Source organism: Camelus dromedarius, chromosome 11 (assembly GCF_036321535.1).
Source record: "Camelus dromedarius isolate mCamDro1 chromosome 11, mCamDro1.pat, whole genome shotgun sequence".
In the NCBI taxonomy this organism is placed as follows: Eukaryota; Metazoa; Chordata; class Mammalia; order Artiodactyla; family Camelidae; genus Camelus; species Camelus dromedarius.
In genome coordinates, this window is record NC_087446.1 from 9,206,576 (window position 1) to 9,226,125 (window position 19,550).

The 19,550-nt window shown below is 54.7% G+C and overlaps 1 protein-coding gene across 1 annotated transcript; it reads left to right on the forward strand.

Annotated features, from left to right (window-relative positions):
- The first annotated feature begins 860 nt into the window (after window positions 1-860).
- Window positions 861-14,774, forward strand: MFNG (MFNG O-fucosylpeptide 3-beta-N-acetylglucosaminyltransferase). The gene is made up of 8 exons (XM_010983611.3): window positions 861-1,351; window positions 5,156-5,204; window positions 5,615-5,717; window positions 6,149-6,302; window positions 9,249-9,334; window positions 11,357-11,522; window positions 12,275-12,360; window positions 13,812-14,774. Exons 1-8 carry the CDS (start codon window positions 1,100-1,102, stop codon window positions 13,876-13,878), a joined length of 963 nt encoding a protein of 320 aa, XP_010981913.1. The 5' UTR covers window positions 861-1,099; the 3' UTR covers window positions 13,879-14,774.
- Window positions 14,775-19,550: the final 4,776 nt, after the last annotated feature.

The following is a 19,550-nucleotide window of genomic DNA, read 5'->3' on the forward strand; positions in this document are numbered from 1 at the left end:
CGAGCAAGGGGACGATAGTAGGAGAGATGGGGTTGGAGGTAACAGGGGCCCAGCTTACACAAGGCCTGTAGGCTGGTGTCTGATCTTTGGCTTTTGTTCTGAGGGAGATGGGAGCCAGTGCAGTGTTCTAGTGGAGGGAGGACAAGATGTGAGTGACCTTATACAAAACAAGACAGAGATGGTAGCTGGAGAAGGTCCTCCATTCACTGGCTTGGCTGGGAGAGAGGCAGAAATAAAGACTGCTGAGTAAGATAGAGTATGGTGGGCCACAGCAGGACATGCACCCTCAGGGGAACTCCTGTGAGCCAGATGAGGGCCAGAGACCTGGGTTCCACCTGGCTCTGTGGCTGAGCGGCTGGATCATCTTAGATCATTCTGAGCCTTATGTGTTCAGCAATAAATTGGAAATAACAATTCTAGTACTGTTGTAAAGATTAAAGGAACTACTGTGGGAGCCCCCGAGGTTGGGGGGCTTCCTGGAAGAGGGAACAATTGAGCTGAGCCTTAAAGTCTAAATAACATCAAGCCTGGTAGAGGGAACATGAGTGAGGATGGCGGGGGCTAGGGGAGAGCATCCAGGATGAGGAATGATGTGAGCAAAACCTGGGAGGCTGGCTACCAGGACACCAGAAAATAGAGTGTTGAATGAGCTTAGCCAGTGGTCCCTGGGGAGTGGGAAGGCTGGAGGGCCCCTGCCTCCCATCCAAGCATGGAGGGGTTGTTGTTGCCCCCACCCCCACCGTGGCAGCTGGCAGAGCCGGGGCTGTCCCTTCAGCCAGTGCCTCTTTTCAGCCACCTCTGGGGCTTCCCTGGGCCGGCCCCGCCCCTGGGCTGCGCTGGAGGCAGAGGCGGGGCCAGGCGCTCCAGAGCCCGCGGTGGCGGTGGTGGCGGGAGGGCTGCGGAGCAGGTGGAGGGCTGGTGGCGGCGGGGCTGCCATGGCTCAGCCTCCAGGGCCAGAGCACCAGCTCCCACTTCTCCCCTCCTGGCCCGCCCCTGATGCCTGGCAGACTTTTGCCTTTGCTGGGGCTCCCTCCTGAGCAGCCTCCCCTCCCCGTCTAGTTGGGATTTGGGGGCTGAGCTGTCTGAGGTCCCAGAGCCAATGCAGTGCCGGCTCCGGGGCCTGGCCGGAGCCCTCCTCACCCTTCTGTGCATGGGGCTCCTCTCCCTCCGGTACCACTCCAGCCTGTCCCCGCAGGGCGGGCTGGAGACCCCTGGGCTGAGCCCGCCAAGCCGTCTGTTCCCTGAGCTGCAGCTGCACGACGTCTTCATCGCAGTCAAGACGACCCGGGTCTTCCACCGCTCCCGCCTGGAGCTGCTGCTGGACACATGGGTCTCCAGGACCAGGGAACAGGTGACAAGTGGGTGGCTGCGGGCCCAGGAGGGACTCACAGAGGCCTTTCTACTGAGTTGAGGTCCTTGGCAGCCTCGAGGGAGAAACTGCTCACCCACCTGCTTCACCTGGGCTGTCTTGCCCTCCTTGCTCCCAGCATCAGGGGCTCCTGTGGCCCTGACTGTGCCCGTCGCTGGCCTCAGAGCCAGGTGTCCTCTGCTTCGTTTCTTTTTGGGGCCAGGCTGGGCCCCTACCCTAGGCTTCTGGGTCCCTCCTGGGGGTCCCTCTATTCCTTAGTTGTTACAGTGCAGGCTTCCTTCCTGCCCATCCTGGCCCAGCCTGGCATCGGGGGCAGTGGTGGGTGTTGGGCAGCTGGGGCAAGGCCCTGACTCTGACATGTGTCCAGGCCCGGCTGCCCCTGTCCAGGCCCTGGGTGTTGTCCTCCTGCCTTGGCTGTGAGGGTGGAGCACAGGGGCTGAGCTGATGAGGAGGGGAACGTCCTGGTGGGACCTTGTTTGGGGAGAGGGGCAGGGGGGTATCCTTTCAGAATTCCCGACAGCCCCTGCCCCCATGCCTCTGCTGCCCAGGGTGTGCCCAGGGCACTGGCACCTCACCTCCTGTGCTCCATTTCCTGTGGGGCGGTTTCCGAGGGAGGGAGGGAGTGAGGATGTGTGCTGGGATGGTGGTGGCTGAGGCAGTGGTGGGCAAGAGGTGGAGGGAGAGGCCTGCCTGGCCTGCAGGATTTCATGCGTATGTGTGTGTGTATACACATGTGTGTATGCTCACATGCATGGAGCCAAAGTGTCAGTGTTAGATGTGCAAACGATGAGGCGTGTGTGTGACAGGGGTGCATGGCTTGTGTCTTTCTGGGAAGGCGGCGCTGACAAGCAGAGTCCCTTCTGGGTCTTCCCCTCCCCACACCCAGTGCCCTCCTCAAGCAAAGTCAGTGATTTGGGGGTGTTGGGAGCCGCCTCTGGGGGAGGTGGTGGGGCAGATTTGTACACGTACCTGCGCACGTGCGTGGCACACACACGTGCTGCCCCACTTTGGTGGCTGGTACAGTGGGAGGAAGTGACTGACTGAGACTTTGGAGGGGGTTGGGGCTCCTGGAGACCAAGGAGAGGGGAGGTGGTACCTGGAAAAGGCCAGGGCCCCCTAGGGAGGGGACACCCCCACCCTGATTTCTTGGCCCTAATGTCTTGGCACCCTGGATGAACACTTCCCTTGCTGGACCGCCCACACCTCGGGCTTTTCCCTGGGGCTCTGTGCGGCTTCTCATCTTGGGGAGGTTCTGGTTCCGCTTGCGGAAGCCGCTGAGCCTGGCCCTCCCCACAGACCTTCCTGTTTATGGTGCTGTGTCTGTGTGTACCCGGGAGCATGGCCTCACGTGGTCTGAGGCCCTTTCCTGTCTTGTCTTGATCACTATGGTGGTGCCCCTGCTCCAGATGAAGGAACTGAGGCCAGAGAGGAGGAAGTGCTTGCCAGCATCACCCGGGAGGCCTGAGGGGGCGGAGCCCAGTGGGACCCAGCCCCCACCTCCCGGCAGGGGCCTCTCCTTCCCTGTGGAGACCTGGGATCCCACAGCTACCCGGTCACTTGCGCCTCCAGCCTGAGGGTCTAGGTCTGGGAGGACCAGGCTGCTAGAGGAGAGGCAAGCAGCCACCCGGTCTGTGCCATGAGGTCAATCCCAGATGCTAACCAGGCAGCCAGAGGGAGTACCCGCCAGCTCGCAGCATCTAAGGGACATACATCAGGTGTATCCATCTATTTAAGCCTCACAACAACCCAAGTGGGAGGTACTGATAGTCCCATTTTACAGGTGAGGAAACTGAGCCAAGTTAAGCAGATGTAGGAGATGAATTCGCTTAGTTTTACACTCCCATCCCCCCCATCCTTGCCCCTAGCACAAGGAGCAGAGTCTAGAATCTTGTCCTTTCAGGCAGAGTCGAAAAGAGGAAGGATGCTCAAACAGAGAACGAGGAGAGGAGACAGGGAGACCCACTCTGGTCACTGCCTCTGGGCCCCCTTTGTCTCCACCCTTTGGCTCATTTCTACCGGTGACCTTGTCCAAAGGGCTTCCCTTTCAGCTCTCAGTTTCCCAGCTGCACAGGGCAGGAGGATCTCGGCGCCTCTCTCAGCTCTGCCATCAGGAGCAGGCCTGAGCTAGTTAACTCCAGGGCTGGGCACCCGCCCCAGCTGGTTAAAGGCGGCCGGGTGGCAGGTGGGCCTTTGTGGCAGCGGGCCAGGGCTCGTGTGCAGCCTTTGTCCCAGGCAGAGGGGGTGGGCTTGGGGGAGGCACGTTTTTTGATCCAGGGGGAGACTTTCTCTTCCCCACTGTCCTCGAGGGCAGGGGCGGGTGGGGGGAGAAACGACAGCCCCACATCTCCCCTCCTCTGTAGCAGATGGTCCCCGGCCACCCCCTCCCCTGACCCCAGCAGGCTGTCTGTCCCTTTGTTTTCCTGCGAGGTTTTAACCATTGTCAGGGTCCCTCCTTGAAACAAATCAAATGCAACCCTCAGCTTAGAAGAAATTCTGCCTACCGCCCTGTGCCAGCCTCAGGATTCCCGGGGACCAAAAACACCAGCCTGCCGGGCTCTGCTGTGGGACCCGTCTTCCCCTCTCCCCACCATGGATTCATTCACAAGCATTCCCTGGCCCATTTGGCCCATGCTCCAGACTTCAGAGAGTTCCACTATCTGGTGACTGTTTGGTGGCAAAAGTTTGCCAGGGAGCAGGGAGAGAAAGATCTGACTTACTTCACAGGCTCCCCTGGGGCTGTGTTGAAAACAGACTTAGGGTGGGCAGGACAGAGCAGGCAGAGCAGGGAAAAGGTGATGGCAGCAAAGTGGGCAGGAGGTGACGAGGGGGGCTGGACTGCGGCTGGCCGTGGAGGCTGCGGGGAGAGGACGCATGCTGGTAGTTTGAGAATTGGGTGGACAGAATTTGCTGACAGATTGGATGTGGGTGTGAGAGAAAGAGAGGAGGCATGGTGACCCCAAGGTGTTGGGTCCCAGTGAAAAAGGGAAGAGTGAGAGGGGCCCAGGTCTGGGGGCACACGGGCGCTCACACACTGAGTCTGAGGCCCCTGCTAGGTCCCTGGGGAGATGTCTGGCCGCGGTGGGAGGTGACAGCTAGGGAGAGGTCCAGGCCTGTGGGTTCGAATCTTAGCTCAGCTCTGGCCACCTGCACAGCCATGATCCATCACTTAGCCTCCATCTGCCATCTGCAAAGGGGACAGATCACAACACCTGTCTGGAGGTCTAGTGAGGTTACAGGGGACCAGGAGTGTGAATGCTATTTGTCGGCACCTGTCCTATTAGGGAGATGTGTAAGGGCCCTGACACTTACGCAGGGAGTTTGCGTGGCTGTCAAAGTCCTGCCTATCTCCTTAAGGAGTACAGTGTCCCAGTGTTGTGTATATGTGTTTGTGGGACTGTGATGTGTGTGTGTGTGAGTGTGGTTGAAGAAGGTGTGATTCTGCCAAGGGTGTGTGATTCTGCCAAGGGTGTGTGATTCTGGCAGGGTCCCAGTGGGTGCTGGTCTGTAAGGGGGCTGAGTGTGAGACTCATGGGCTGGTGTACACTTTAAAGTTGTGTGTCTACAAAAGCTGGCTTATGTGTGTTGTATGGGGGAGGGGGGCTGGGTAGCTGAGAAAGTCATGTTGTCCTAAAGGAGTGTGTGACTGTGAGAGGGGCATGTGCCCCTCACTGAAGGAGGACAGAGGTCTGCTGTGTGCCTCCACCTGGACTTGGCGGTGGTGGGCTGTGGGCTGGCACCGGCCTCCCCTTGGCTGACCCTAGTTTTGATTCGATTTCTCTTTCCTAGACATTCATCTTCACTGACAGCCCAGATGAAGGTCTCCAGGAGAGACTGGGTAACTCTGGGTTGGGTAGGGGCACCTTGGCTGTTACCAAGGAAAGCTGGGGTGGCTGCTCCCTGGCCTGGGGGGTCTCCGGGAGACAAGGCTGCCCACCTTGGCACATGGGGATTCCCCCTGTGCCCAGGAAGGGAGCAGGCTTCTTGCCTGGCAACAAGGATGGGTGTGGGGAGGGACTGTGCTGGACAAAGCCCTGGACACCTGGGTCCCAGCTCTGCCTACTGTCCATTAGCTCTGGGGTCCTGAGCAGTTCAGCCCTCCCTGGCTTCAGTTTCCTTATATGTAAAATGGGAGTGGGTGGACCGCTCCAGGCTCTCTGAGGCCTCTCCTTAATCTGCATGCTCACACTGTGCAGGGCTCTGGGGAGGAGCTGGGCAGGGGCCCCTGACTTGTCCTCACTTCTCTAGGGTCCCACCTCGTGATCACCAATTGCTCTGCGGAGCACAGCCACCCTGCCCTGTCCTGCAAGATGGCTGCTGAGTTCGATGCCTTCCTGGCCAGTGGGCTGAGGTGAGTTCACCTTGGACTTTGGGGGCAGGCGTGACCTTTGCTTTAGGCCAATTCCTTATTGGAATGGTTGTGTCAAAAAAGTAAAGTTGTTTAGGTCTTGTGAATTTAATTATGTAGGGCTTGCCTGGGGTCTGTCTCTGGGCAGATAGTCTGGGTTCGAATCCTGCCATTCACTGGCTGTGTGACTTTGAGCAAGTGTTTTAACCTTTTTGAGTCTAGGTCCGGACCTGTGAAGTGTGCACAGCTTCCGCATGAGCTTACACAAGATGCTGCTTGGCACAGAACAGGTGCCTTAAATGTTAGCTACCCCCACCCCATAGCTGTTTGTTGACTCCTTATCGGGGCGCAGGCGGAGTGTGGCTGGCTGGCTGGCTGGCTGGCAGCCTTTGGGACCCCCTGCAAGCTCACTGTCCCCCCTCGCACCCCCACAGATGGTTCTGCCATGTGGACGACGACAACTATCTGAACCCTAGGGCGCTGCTGAAGCTGCTGAAAGCCTTTCCGCAGACCCTCGACGTCTACGTAGGCCGGCCCAGCCTGAACCGGCCCATCCACGCTTCTGAGCCACAGCCCCGCAACCGCACGGTGGGTAGCTCCCTGCATTGGCCGCTGGTCCCGGGGGCGGGGCCACGCGGGGGCGGGGCTGTAGAAGGGCCTGATGGATTTCCTGGGTTTCTGATTTGGCTGCATCCCTGCCTGTCTAGGCTGGTGGCTTGGCCTCTGATCCTGTCTCCTCCTTTATGAAATGGGGAGACTGAGATAACGCAGACGAGGCATCGAGATGGCACTTAGTAGGGCCTGGGCCACTGAGGAGCAGCGGCTCGTCCTGGGCACACAGTGAGATGGGGGTGGGCTGAGGCTTCCTGACTCCATGGCAGGGCGCCTAACCACCTGGTATCACCATGCAGTTGTACAGGTTGTTAAAATGCTAAGTACTGCTGGGCCAGGTGGGAAATTGCTGCTGCCGGGAGCCCTGAACCCTCCCCTAGGTACCCCTCATCTCTAACCAGCAACTGAGGAGTTGACACTTGGCACAACAGGGTCCCCAGCACCAGCTTCAGCTCCAGACCTGAATGGACAGATTAAGGTCACTAGATTTAGAAGACAAACGAAAAACCAGGATACCTGTTAAATTTGACTTTCAGAGAAACAGTGTAGAATTTTTTTTAGTAGAGGTATGTTGGATGGTTTTCCCTCATCCCCAGCACCCACCAGGCTCCCAGTGTTGGGATGGCACAGGACCCTCGGCCTCCTTTGGCCCCAGTGAAAGGGCAAGTCAGGGGTCCTCCTCCCTAGAGGCAGCGCCTGGAGCGGAACTGGGCCTGCTGTGGGGCTTTCTCCCTCCCGGGGTCACCATCTGCTTCACTAGGGAAACCAAAGCAGGAAACACAAAACCTTAATTATCTGCAGCTAATCAGCCTCTGAGCCCTAATTAATCCTCCTGGGCCCTGGAGGTGTGTGTGAACGAGCTGATTCCAGGTGAGCTGACAGGTCCCCGAGGCTCCCACGCACCTGACCCTTGGCCTGGAGTTGGGAGCTCTGCTCTGGGACCTGACTCCCAGAGTTCACACACCTTGCTACCTTTTGGCTTTGTGACCTTGATTGAAGTCATCTCACCTCTCTGTGCCTCAGTTTCCTCATCTGTAAAATCAATAATAGTCACTACCTCATAGGGTGGTTGTGGGCAAAAAAAGAATTAAATGAGGTCATCTATCCAAGTGCTTGGGAAGGGGCCTGGCATGTGGCAGGCACTACTGAGTCTTACAGATCAGCACCCGGCTCAGCTCAGCCTCGTGACTCCAAGCCGTGTTCTTCCTGTGCAGATTTGGAGCCCTGCTGGGCACACCCACGCCCCAACCCCACAACGTGCATGAATGCCCTCCTTTAGACTCCACAGGTGGGATCCCAGGACTCTGACCCAAAGGTCCTGGCCTGTTCAGACCCTGGCATCCCCTGGGGTGGGACAGCAAACAGGGCAAGAGCTCTGGCTCAGGGTCAGTCCCAGCTCTGGGACCTCAGGCAAGCGACCTCAGTTCTGTGCACCTTGGTCACCTCACCTGCATTACAGCTCTTAGCGCAGGGCTCGGCACAGTCAGTGCTCGGGGTTAGGTGCCTATACGGTCACCGCTGGTGTTACTATAATTCCTTGGGAGTGGGACCCCTGCCCTCATCAATTCATTAAACTAGTAGCATTTATTGGGCGCCTCCTGTGTGTCAGGGCCTCAAGAAACCATTCATTCTGCCTGGTTGAGGCCCGACCTCTCTCTAAGAGTTCAGCGTCTCAGAAGTAAGCTCACAGAGGTCTTTAGGAGGAGGACACCTCTGGGCCAGGAGAGCCACTGGATTTCAGAACTGGAACCAGTGTTGTACTCACAGTTGACAAATCTGAGGTCCGGGGAGGGGCTTTCTCAAGGTTACACAGCTGTGCAGTGGAGGAGGCGGGGGGCCCACTGTCAGACTTTCCAACTCCCTGCCCAGGGCTCTTCTCACTGCTGCATCGCGGGAGATAACTCAACCCAATGCAACACGCATCAATGAAGCACCAACTGTGTACTTGGGAGAAGGTAACCTTAGGGCACTTGTTTGACCAAGAGGTGGTACAGCTGAAAATGTAGTGTTTCTCAAAAGCTTTAAAGAAATCCATGGGTGAATTTCCAGGTCCCCGTAGAGGAGGTAGAAGAGACTTTGGGCCGTGGTGATGTTGGGTGAGGGCAGAAAGTGGTTGAAACCCCAAAGGAATGGTATTGGTTCCTGAGATTGAGATGTCAAGGCGTTTGCTGGCCTCACGGGCTCACAGGCCTCTGCCCTTCTCTCTACTCCATGAGAGGCCTCATTCTCTCCTTTTGTGGAAAAGCATTCTTGATCCCAGGAGTTGGGAGTGGTAAGGTCAGTGTAAGTAGCCTGGTGGAAATGGCATCAGCATTATATTTACTGGTGACCCTGTAAAAGCATCTCTCTCTCATAGCATATGGAGCTCAGGAAAGGACTCTGATTGGCTAGCCTAAGTCATGTGCCTGCTGCTGAGCCAGTCACTGGGTCAAGGGGTGTGGTCTTGTGATCCGTCATTCCTGGGGCACTTTCCCGTCTCTGTGGCCTGTGGGAGCAGGTGCTGTGTTTAGCAGCCCCTCCTGAACCGCATGGGGTGAGGCAGAGACATTTCTCTGGGGATAGGAGTAAGGTGCAGCGGTTGGACAAATATGATACGTGGCCTCTTTAACTGAAATCCAGCCAGACTGAGGTCTAACTGGTGTCACCATCATTTTTTTTTTTTAAATTTAGTTTTTTATTGAAGTGTAGTTGATTTACAATGTTAGTTTCAGGTGCTATCATTCTTAATTAGCTGTGTTACTTTGGGCCTCAGTTTCCTTATCTATAAAATGAACATAATAATGCCAGGCTGTAGCAAGACTCTAGACAGATGTGAAATGCAAAGCTTTTGAGTCATGCTGGATGGAGGCAAGGGGTGGCCTGGCTCTTGCCCCCACCCCCAGGCTCACCCTGCACTTTGGCCCACCCCCTTTCTCCCCTCAGAGGCTTGTACAGTTCTGGTTCGCCACTGGAGGTGCTGGCTTCTGCATCAACCGCAAACTGGCTTTGAAGATGGCCCCATGGGCCAGGTAAGTGGAGACCAGCAGGCAGGTGGGGGAGGGTGGGGGTTGCAGAAAAGGGGTGGTGGCTGGTGTGTGTGGGGGACTTTGCAGCAGGAAGGATTTGAGAACAAGCTCAAGAGGAACTCCCTCTCATTCCCACTGAGTCACAGATTTACACATTTAGTGGTGGGTAAGCTGCCTGCCACCTTGCCTTTGGGGGTACACAGCCTAGTGCACTCTGCCACACACAGGCAAGTTGTGTAATCTCCTGGAGCCTCAGTACCCCCATCTGTAAAATGGATCTGATGGTCGTCCGTTGTGAGTAGGGTTAAATGAGAGAGTGTCTGGGCTGGCACGTGGTCCAAGCCAGGCAAATATTAGGTTCTATTTTAGCCCTCTTCTGACTGGTCACTCTTGCAGGGGAGGTGAAGGCCAAGTGCAGGGACACTCAGAGGAGGAAGTAGGGCCTTCTGCTTGGGGATGGGAGGGCAGGCTTCCTGGCAGAGGTAGCATTTGAGCTAAGGTGGTCTGAGAGAGGCCCAGAGTGAAGGGGATTGTGGGTGCAGTGGGAGCTCTCAGTATGGGGCAGGGGTACTGGTGTTCCAGAGAGGACATGGCAAAGGTCTAGCCTCTTGAGATTAGCTGGGCAGGCCACTATTGTCATTAACAGCCACATCGCTGTCACTACCTCATATTAAGGGTTGACTCTGAGCCAGGCCTGTGCTTTGCTAACAGTATCACAGCCCCCCCTGGAGGAAGGGAGGAAGGGAGGAAGGGATATTGGCCTTATTTTTTTAAGTCTTTATTTTTGGAGGGGGAGGTAATTTGGTTTTATTTATTTTATTTTATTTTGAAATGGAGGTACTGGGGATTGAACTCAGGACCTCGTGCATGCTAAACACCTACGTTCCTACCCACCACCCTGGGCCTTATTTCTACTTGACTGAGGAAACTGAGGCACTGAGAGGTTAAGCAAGTGATTGGTTCAAGGTCACTCAGCTGCTGGGTTTGGTTCCAAGATCTGAGTGCTTTGCCTCTGCACCAGCCTGCCCTGGATGGAAGGGGTCCTGCAGGGGCAGTTTGTGCCCTGACTGGGAGCAGGAATGCTGTCCTAGGTCCTGTTGACAGCAGGCGTGTACACAGGGTCCGGGGTCATCCCTGTGCCTGGCATGCCCCCATCTGGGCTTTGGCCCACCTCTATGGTACATTTGTGTGAATTAAAAAAAAGGCGCCCCCTCTCTGTGCCTCAGCCCCTGGCACGGCCCCTTGGGTAGGGGAGTGAAGGCTGGGCTTCTGCATGCACTTGATCCCTTAGTCAGGCATTCTGAGCAGTGGGGCCAGCTGCCCAGCCTGGCCCCAGGGTGTTCACGGGGTAGGCAGTCAGGTGATGCCTTTGCCTGGGACACTGCTTCTCTCCCTCGTGGCACTTGGCTGACTCCAGCTCATCCTGTAAGACTCCTTTTAACAACTGCCACTGCCACGATTAAATGAAAAGCAAAACAGAAGACTGCCACCTCCTCTGGGAATCCACCTTCCCTCTCTGTGTCCCCAGCCCTTGTGCTTCCCTCTGACTTAGCACCAGTCCTTCTCTGAAATGGCCTGCTCATCTGTCTGTCTCCCTCCAGAAGCAGGGCTGCTGGTGAGGGCAGGAAACATTTCTTTCTCACCTCTGTGTCCTCAGCCCTAGCATGGTGGCACCAGGCAGATGCTCAAACTCAAGAACAAAAGAATGAGTGAATGAATGAACTAAAAGAAAGAGAGAGAAGGAAAGGATGCATTTATAAAAGTTTCATCTCATCATTCCACTTAATCCTCACAACAGCCCTGGGAGGGCAGTGCCATTATCATGTCCATTTTACAGAGGAGGAAACTGAGGCTCCCAGAGGTTTGTGACTTGCTGGAGGTCACACAGTATGCAGGAGGCAGATGCTAGAGCTGAGCTCTGCTCTCCCAGCTGGCCGTGGTGGAGGGATGGTCTTCTGAGAGACAGGGGGAGCTCAAGGTGTCGAAGGCCTAGGCCAGTGGCCACAGCATGGCTTTTTCCCTCAGTGGCCCCAGCTTCGTGGACACATCTGCCCTCATTCGGCTGCCGGACGACTGCACTGTGGGCTACATTGTTGAGTGCAAGCTGGGCGGCCACCTGCAGCCCAGCCCCCTCTTCCACTCCCACCTGGAGACCCTGCAGCTGCTGGGGGCCGCCCAGCTCCCGGAGCAGGTGAGTCAGCCTCGGGGCTAAGGTGGCAATGGGGGAGGTGTGCATGTGCGGCAGATCTGGGGCAACCAAAAGCAAAGCACCCTAATGGTTGGGGTTTTCAGAGCCCCTGCTGTGCCAGGCACCATACTGGGGGCCTTATCTTCTTTATTTCTCTGGTTCCTTACAACATTCATATGGGTGGATCCTAACATTATTCCCATACTACAGATGGAGAAACTGAGATCCAGAGAGCAAAATTAACTGGCACACAGCTAGAACAAGACAGAGAGGGATCTGAACTCTGGTTGGATGACCCCCTAAGCCCACAGTCTTTAACCTGTGTGCCTGACTGCCTCTTGTGTGGGGTCAGCATCCCACATCTTCACTGCACGTGAAGTAACCTGAGGCTGTGGGTGGAGAAGGATTGCCAAGGCCCTAGAGTGGGTCTCAGGAAACCTCCGTCCAGGCACACAACTTACTGGAAATGTGCCTTCCCCTCTTGAGCCTCAGTTTCCCAATCTGTAAATGAGGGAATTGGTCCAGCCTCCCACATAAACTAGACTCTTAGGGGCACAGATAGGTTTATGGGCAAATGGGAGTGGGGTGGGATCCTCATTGCTACTGGTGGAATTTCAGGCACAGAGGCAGGCTTTCTGTGCCCCTCAAAAGCCTTATGTGCCTTCTCTGTCTCTGCCCAAATGATGCCCCCTGGTGGGGTCCCCAGTGGGCTACCCCTCAACCCTTCACTCTCTTCTCTGCTTCTCTCTGCACAGGTCACGCTCAGCTATGGTGTCTTTGAAGGGAAACTCAATGTCATTAAACTCCATGGCCCCTTCTCCCCTGAGGAGGACCCCTCCAGGTAAGTCTGGGGGCTGAAACTGTAGAATGGAAGAGTGGGGCCTGAGTCCAGGCATCCGAAGATGGGGGAGCTGGGAGGGAAGGGAGTGAGAGAGGTCAGTGGCTGACAGCACAAAGCTGGGAGTGGAGGGAGTGGATTTCAGTCTCCGCTCTGTCACTGGATTGCTGTGTGACCATGAGCAAGTGACTTGCCCTCTCTGGACCGCAGTCACCCTATTTGTAATACAAGGAGGCTGGGCATCATGGATCTGAAGGGCTCTCCCGGGCCTAAGCCTCTGGGGTTCTTCAGGAGCCCCTGGAAGACAGAAATGTCCTCACTGAACAAAGGAGATGCTCTAATGGAGGAAACCTCAGGCATTCGTGGGGAATTTAAAAAAGAATATTTCTTAGGCTCTTTGTCTCTTTGGTGATACTTTTCGATGGATAGAGGGTTGCAGTGGGGGCTAAAATATCACCTAGGCACCTTCCAGTTCTGTCCCCAAACAGGCCCCAGGGGGATTAGGACTGTTCAGCTCAGCCCTCTTTGTCCTGCCCTGGTTGCTGTAAAGCAGCTTTGTGCACAGCCTCTGACACCCTGGGGCAGGGGAACAAGACCTACTCAAGGAAGTAAAAGAAGTCAGTGTGACCGGAACGTGGGAGAGGAGAGGAAAGTGGCATTAGATTCAGTGGGGGAGGTGGCAGGGAACCCCCCTGCCCCACCCCATGCCCCAAAGGCCTTCTGGACTCTGTCTGGCTTTGGATTTATCTGAGGTGTGTAATTCTTAGAGGAGCCAGCACTTCTGCCCTTGAAGTCCTATAGAGCTGTCTGTCTGTCTGTCCCAAGGCTGCTGGGGCCAGGGCTGTTGTGAACCAGTTGGACATTACAAGGAGACAGAGTTTGGCTCTATACGGGGAAAAAACATTCAAATTCCAAGATGAAAGGTGTTGCCTTCTAATGGAGTGAGCTCCCCATCAGTGGAGGTGTGCAAGCTATGGCTATACTGCTAGGAGGTTTAAGACTTGGTATTAAATTCTCTCAAAGCCTGAAGATTCTAGATTCTCTAAGTTCCTGCCTAATGGTGATGGAACCAACATGTGTGGTCAGATGGTATGGCCTCAGCTGAGGTCTCTTCATGGTTTCCCTGGCTTTTGAAGTCTTTATAAGCTAGTGGTTCTCAACCAGGGGCCATTTTGCACCACTCCCTGCCCCAGCCAAGGGACAATCGGCAATGTGTGGAGACATTTTTAATTGTTAAGACTCGCAGGGATGCTACTGGCATCTTGTAGGCAGAGACAAGGGATGCTGCTAAAATCCTACAATGCAAAGGACAGCCGCCCACAACAAAGAATTACCTGGCCCCAAATGTTAATCATGCTGAGGTGCAAAACCCTGCTCCAAACCATCTCTAGGACACGTGTTCCCCTAGGAGCCCATGGGGGTGACTGTCTCGTCCATTTCTGGTCTCTCCACAGGTTTCGTTCCCTCCATTGTCTCCTCTACCCGGATACTCCCTGGTGCCCACAGCTGCTGGCCCGGTGAACCCTGAGCTGCGGGGCAAAGTTTGGGCTGAGGCTTCTGATTGTCCTTCACCTCCCGGGCAGCCTTGGGGGCTTGTGGCAGGTCCTGTGTGGTTGGCAGTTCCCAGCAGGGCCTCTGAGTGGTGGGCAAGCCCAGGATTGGATGGTGGCTGGTGCTGCAGGCATCCCAAGCCCCTGGGAGGTGGGTCGGACAGCTCAGGACCAGGTGCACCGAGTGAGGGCCAGAAAGGCCTCAGGGGCTGGGCTTCCACGGGCCTTCGGTGGCTGAACTGGAACGAAGGTGGGAGTCCTTGAGCTGCTTAGGCTCGGGGAGTCCTAACCCTCCAGAGAATTCACGGGCCTCTGGGTGCATTCTGGCTTCTGCCCCTAGCTCTGGTCTCTCAGTCACTCCCCTATGGCCAAACACTGAGCCACCCATTCTTGGCTTCCTTGGCTGGATCCCCAGTCACTGGCAGGACCCAGGTGGCAGAATGGCAGGCTCTGTGGCAGATACTGCTGCTGGTGACCAGTCTCCAGCCCCTGCTCCCCATCTGATTTTGTTCGGAGCATCAGCATGCTCAGATCCAGATGGGGGTCAGAATGGGTTCCAGCCAATCTTGATGATCCTTTTGCTCACTTCCCTGGCTTCCCTTGCTGTTAGGGGCTGCCATGTGACCCAGATCTGGCCAGAGCCAGAGCTCTGTCTGTTAGTGTGAACTAAGCAAGGACAGCAGAGACGCTTCTGGGGAAGGTTTTGCAGCCCTATAACTCATCTTCCTGCTGTGAATGTGGGTGTGATGTCTGGATCTCGGGCAGCCACCTTGCTGCCATGAAGGAAAGGCCAAGACAATCATCCACAGCTATCCCTTCCAAAATCTGCTTCTGTAAGAAAATTAAACCCTTATTTGTTTAAGCCTCTCTTGATTCAGTTTTCTGTTAAATGCAACCAAAGTCATTTCTGACTGGGGCAGGGTCTTTGATCCGTTCTCTCAGTGGTGTCTATTTGGGTCCTCGAGCTAGACAGCCCTGCTCTGCCTTTGCTGGTTGTGTGACTTTGGGGAAACTGTTTGGTCTCTTTGGCCCATTCACTCATTTTATAGATGAGAAAAGGAGTTGATATGTGGGTGAAATGATGCAGGGTTTGTAAAGGGCACAGCACAGAGCCTGGCATGGGGAAAGGAATGGCTCAGTGAACAGTAACTGTTAGGAGCGAGTACTGTGTTCTGGTGTGTCAGGGCATGTGAGCATGTGCATAGGTGTGTGTGTGCCATGTACCCTTCTACCCTTGTCTGTGCATAAGGACAGATGTGTGGTGGTGTGTGGATGTGTTGGTGCCTATGTCACACTTCTGTGTGACACGCACACATGGGAATATATGTGTGCCACGAGGTGCTGGTTTGCCGGGAGTGATTCCTCCTTTTATCTGCCCTCATGGCCTGGGTTGGCGGTTAATTAGGGAAGGCAGAATGGAGCTGAGAAATTCAGCCTCTGGTATTAGGGAAGAATTAGGGAAGAGACAATTAGGGAAGGCAGAATGGAGCTGAGAAATTCAGCCTCTGGTATTAGATAAAGGGACACTTTGACAGCCAGGGTAAGAGCTGAGTATGTACGTGCCTGCAGAATTTCAGGCCCCAAAGAGATTGCATGACTGAATGAAAGTGATCATGGTGAAACTTCAGGCCTGGTGGTGCCTGGCGGGAGGGGAGGGAGGGAAGAAGAGGAGATGTCCGCTCCCAGTCCGCATCGTGCCCTGTGATGCTGGGGAGTCAGGGTCACAGCGGGCTCGGGGCTGGGTGGGAGGAGGGACAAGAGGGCCCAAGAGATGGAGGAGCTCTGACCCAGGCAGCCGAGCCTGGGGGCTCCTCTGGAGCACGTCCTCCGGCCCTTGGAGGACCTTGTCCCTGCCGCAACGCTGTCTGGGCTGGTGGGAATCTCTGAGCACTGGAACCTTAGCACCGTGTTTTCCGAGGAGGAGCCTGACCCAGAGAGGGACCACCGTGTACTTGTTGGTGCAGAGCCAGGCTGCTTGGACTCTTCCAAACCCCCTTTCTATCTGGGTTGACCTAAGACTGGGTTTGTGGGATGTGGGCCAAGTGGGGCGGACCCTGGGCCCACAGCCTGGTGGGGACGGACTGGTGTGCTCCACAGCCGTTGTCCCCTCCACCCTGTGTGCAGAAGGCGGCCGGCCAGCCCACTTTTAGAAGCAGCAGCAGATTTGCGGGTTGTTCCCAGATCCTGAGGGTCGGGTGGAGGGAACAGGACTCGGGCCATCTGCTGCCTCCATTGTCCCAGAATAGCTACGGTCGGGAGGGGGAGCAGAGTCAGCAAGGATCAGAATTGGGATGGAGGAAGGAGGGAGTCTGGGTTTAACCCTTTGTGACTCTGTGTGGCAGGGTGTGTAGCTGCCCGTAGGCTGTCCTCAGGTGACCCTTGTGGGCCCCACAGGCAGGGATTGTGGGGAGGCGAGTTTGGACCACCCTGTCTTAGCCTTGCTGGGCCCCTTGGGCAAGTGTTATTCCCATTTTACAGGTTAGGAAACTGAAGCACAGAGAAGGAGGAGGCCTTTGGTCCAGGACAGAGGGCTTTTAGGGGCCAGAGCCAAGGTTTGAGGCTCCACAGTGGTCATCTCAGTGTGGGACAACTCTGGAGGGTCAGAGGGCCTCATCAGGCCTGGGCGGTACTCTGCTTTGCACCTCTGCCTCTTTGCCCTTGGGCAGGTGACTTCATTGTTCACTGGCCTCACCTGTAAAATACACAATGACTTCTCCATAGTGTGCTGTGTGGTTTTGAGATGCTGCACTGAAAGCTCCTGGTGCAGGTATTTGCTCAATAATCAGTATCTCCCTGCCCTCCCCGAGCTCAGTGTTCTTGGCTATAAAAGGGGGCAGAAGGCGTGCTGGACTGGCCATCACCTCCCCTCCGCCATCACGCCTGGGCCATGGTCAGTCTCTCCTGTGTTGCCACAGCTGGCATCCCCTCAGGCCCCTCACCTATGCCCACCGGTGCTGGGCACACTCGCCTCCTCGTTACTCCTGGTGGATGCGCACCCCTCTGCCTGCACCAGCTCGTCCCTCTCCCTGCACCCCGATCCCTGCACAGCTGATTGCTCTTATTAAGTGTCAGTGTCCTCTCCTAGGGAGGCCCTCCCTGATCACCCACCACAGTGCGGCTGCCTGACCGCCATCTCTTCACTCTAGGGTAGCTCTCTATGTAGCTGTAAACTTCGCAGAGGTGTCTCTTGTCGGGGCATCTGCTTGCACATGTGTTTGTTGTTTGCCCCCATCTGACTGTTGGCTCAGTGATCCCAGGGACCGTGTTGGTTTTGCTCACTGCTGCTCACCTCCTGGCACAGATATTTGTGGGATGAGTAGGAAAATGAGTGAAATGGTTTTCTCAGAGCTCTGTCAGTTTTAAGATTCTTCGGAAGGTGCTAAAACCCCTCGGGGGGCAAGGTGACAGAGAAGCTTTATAATGGAGGGGTCCGGCTGGAGACATTGAGCGTTTTTAAATCTCACACAGAAAGGGAAAATCTGACCATAAGTGCTCCTAATATCATGCAATTGGAAGGACATAGCTCTACCTGGGAGTCTGCTCACCAAAATAGGACCAATGTCCTACACAGATCAGCCCTCTGGATCTAAATATCAGGTTTCAGGAAATGGGGTGGGGTACAGTAGGAACGTGTTAAAGGGCTCAACCCACCAAATCAACAATCAGGACAATTCTGCAGGACAAAAGACCTGATTTCTCCAACAAGTAAAACAGTATTAAGAGAGGGAGTAAGGAATGTTAGAGGTGAAAAGAGATTTAAGAGTCATAACAATAAAATGCAATGCATGGACCTTGCTTAGATCCTAGTTCAAATGAATGGACCCTAAAAAGACATTGTGGAGAAAAATGAGGAAATTTGAACACAGACTCTATATTAAATGGTATTAAGAAATTACTAATTTTATTAGGTGTGATGAGGTTACTTTTTTCAGAAATGTTCTAATGTGGGAGAGATACATCTGAAATATATATGGATGAAATGATATACTGTCCAGAATTTTCTTTAAAGAGATGCTTGGGAGGAAGGAATGAAATAAGGATGTTAAAATGGGGATGGCTGTTGAAGTGGGGTGATGGGCACGTGGAGATTCATTATGCTATTCCCTTTACTTTGGTGTGTGTTTGAAATTTTCCATAGTAAAAAGTAAAATTAAATAAATGAGGGGGCCTGTGGATATTCCATTTTGCTGGCTCTGTCCCTCCTCCTTCCCTTTTTCAGTTTCTCCCTCCTGTCCCCTCCTCCACGCCCCACATTCAGGCCTGGAGAACTTCAGTTCTCATCAGACACTTCGGTCCTGACTCTACTTCCTGTTTCCCCCAAACACCCAGAGAAAGGAGAGGCAGACCTTGACCAGAAGCTGGCCCCTGCCTGATTTGCATTTTGCCTGTTTCCTGGTTTCCCTGAGGCCCATCCTGGTTTCTTTTCGTTCTAAGCAATTGTCCCAGCAGCTTTGTAGCCCACCAGCACTTCCCTTGGGCACAGTCACTGGGCAGATTCCTCTGCCCACTTACCACTCTCCCCAGTTATCCATCCAATAAAAATGTACTGCTCACCTCTTCTTGTGTGTGTGGGGGTGTGGGTCCCTGTGTTACAGGCTACACAGGGGAGTCAGACACAAGCCCTATCCTCATGAGGGAGCTCAAATCCCACTTGGAACAGTATTGAAAACGGCATATCATGTAGATGATGAAATGTGACCATGGGGCAGAAGAAGGGAGGACTAAATTCTAAGGGGTATGCGGGGCAGTAGGAATCAGGAAGGTCTGGGTCTTGAGCCACAAGGAAGTCAGAAGGAATAGAATGCATTACATACTGCCTTGCAGATAGGGCTAGGGAGACCCTCAGGAGAGATATGAAAGTTAGCTGTGGGTATGAGTACTGTCTTCATGTGCCTACTTGTCTCACCTTGCAGGCTAAAGGTGAAGAAAGTACCTGGCACAGCGTCCACATAACACAGAGGGAGTAGTTTCCCTCCTTCCCTCCTTACATCTCCTCCTGAATCACTTTGTAAATTCCCCCTGAGCAGAGACCCTGCTTGATGCATCTCTGTGCTTCCTAGTCTCTGGCACAGTGCTTGGCACGTAGCGGGCTCTTCATGAAGACTAATGAGTATGTAGGTGAGTGAGTCAATCTCAGGCTAGTACCAGCTTGGCTGTATTAGAATGACAGGTTCTTGGTAGAAACAGATTCCAAAAGCCCCATCTTAGATCCTCAGAACCCAAGTCTCCAAAGAATGGGCCAGGGAATCTGCATTTTTACCTGATTTCCCAAGAGGATCTAAGTTGCTGCTGTGTTAGAGAACAAGGTGGGATTTGAGGTGAGTTCAGCACCATGGACAGAAAGCCACACTGCTGCGTCTGTCTATTCTCCTTCCAGGGACCAGCTGCGGCAAGGGCACTCTGGGTGTATGTGACGGAAGTTCATGGTCTAATTCTGATGGAGGCCATGTGATACCTGTGGCCTTGGTCCGCTTGTGACTCAGCCCTCGTCTGAGCTTCAGGAGGGAATTTCCGGTGGGCACCGGTCCTGCGGTGGGAGACAGCTTTGACTGCACAGGGAGAGGCAGGATAATAAATCTCTCCTCCATTTCTTTTATAAGTTGTAAGCGACCCCCATACTGTGCAAGCAGGAAAGCATGAAGC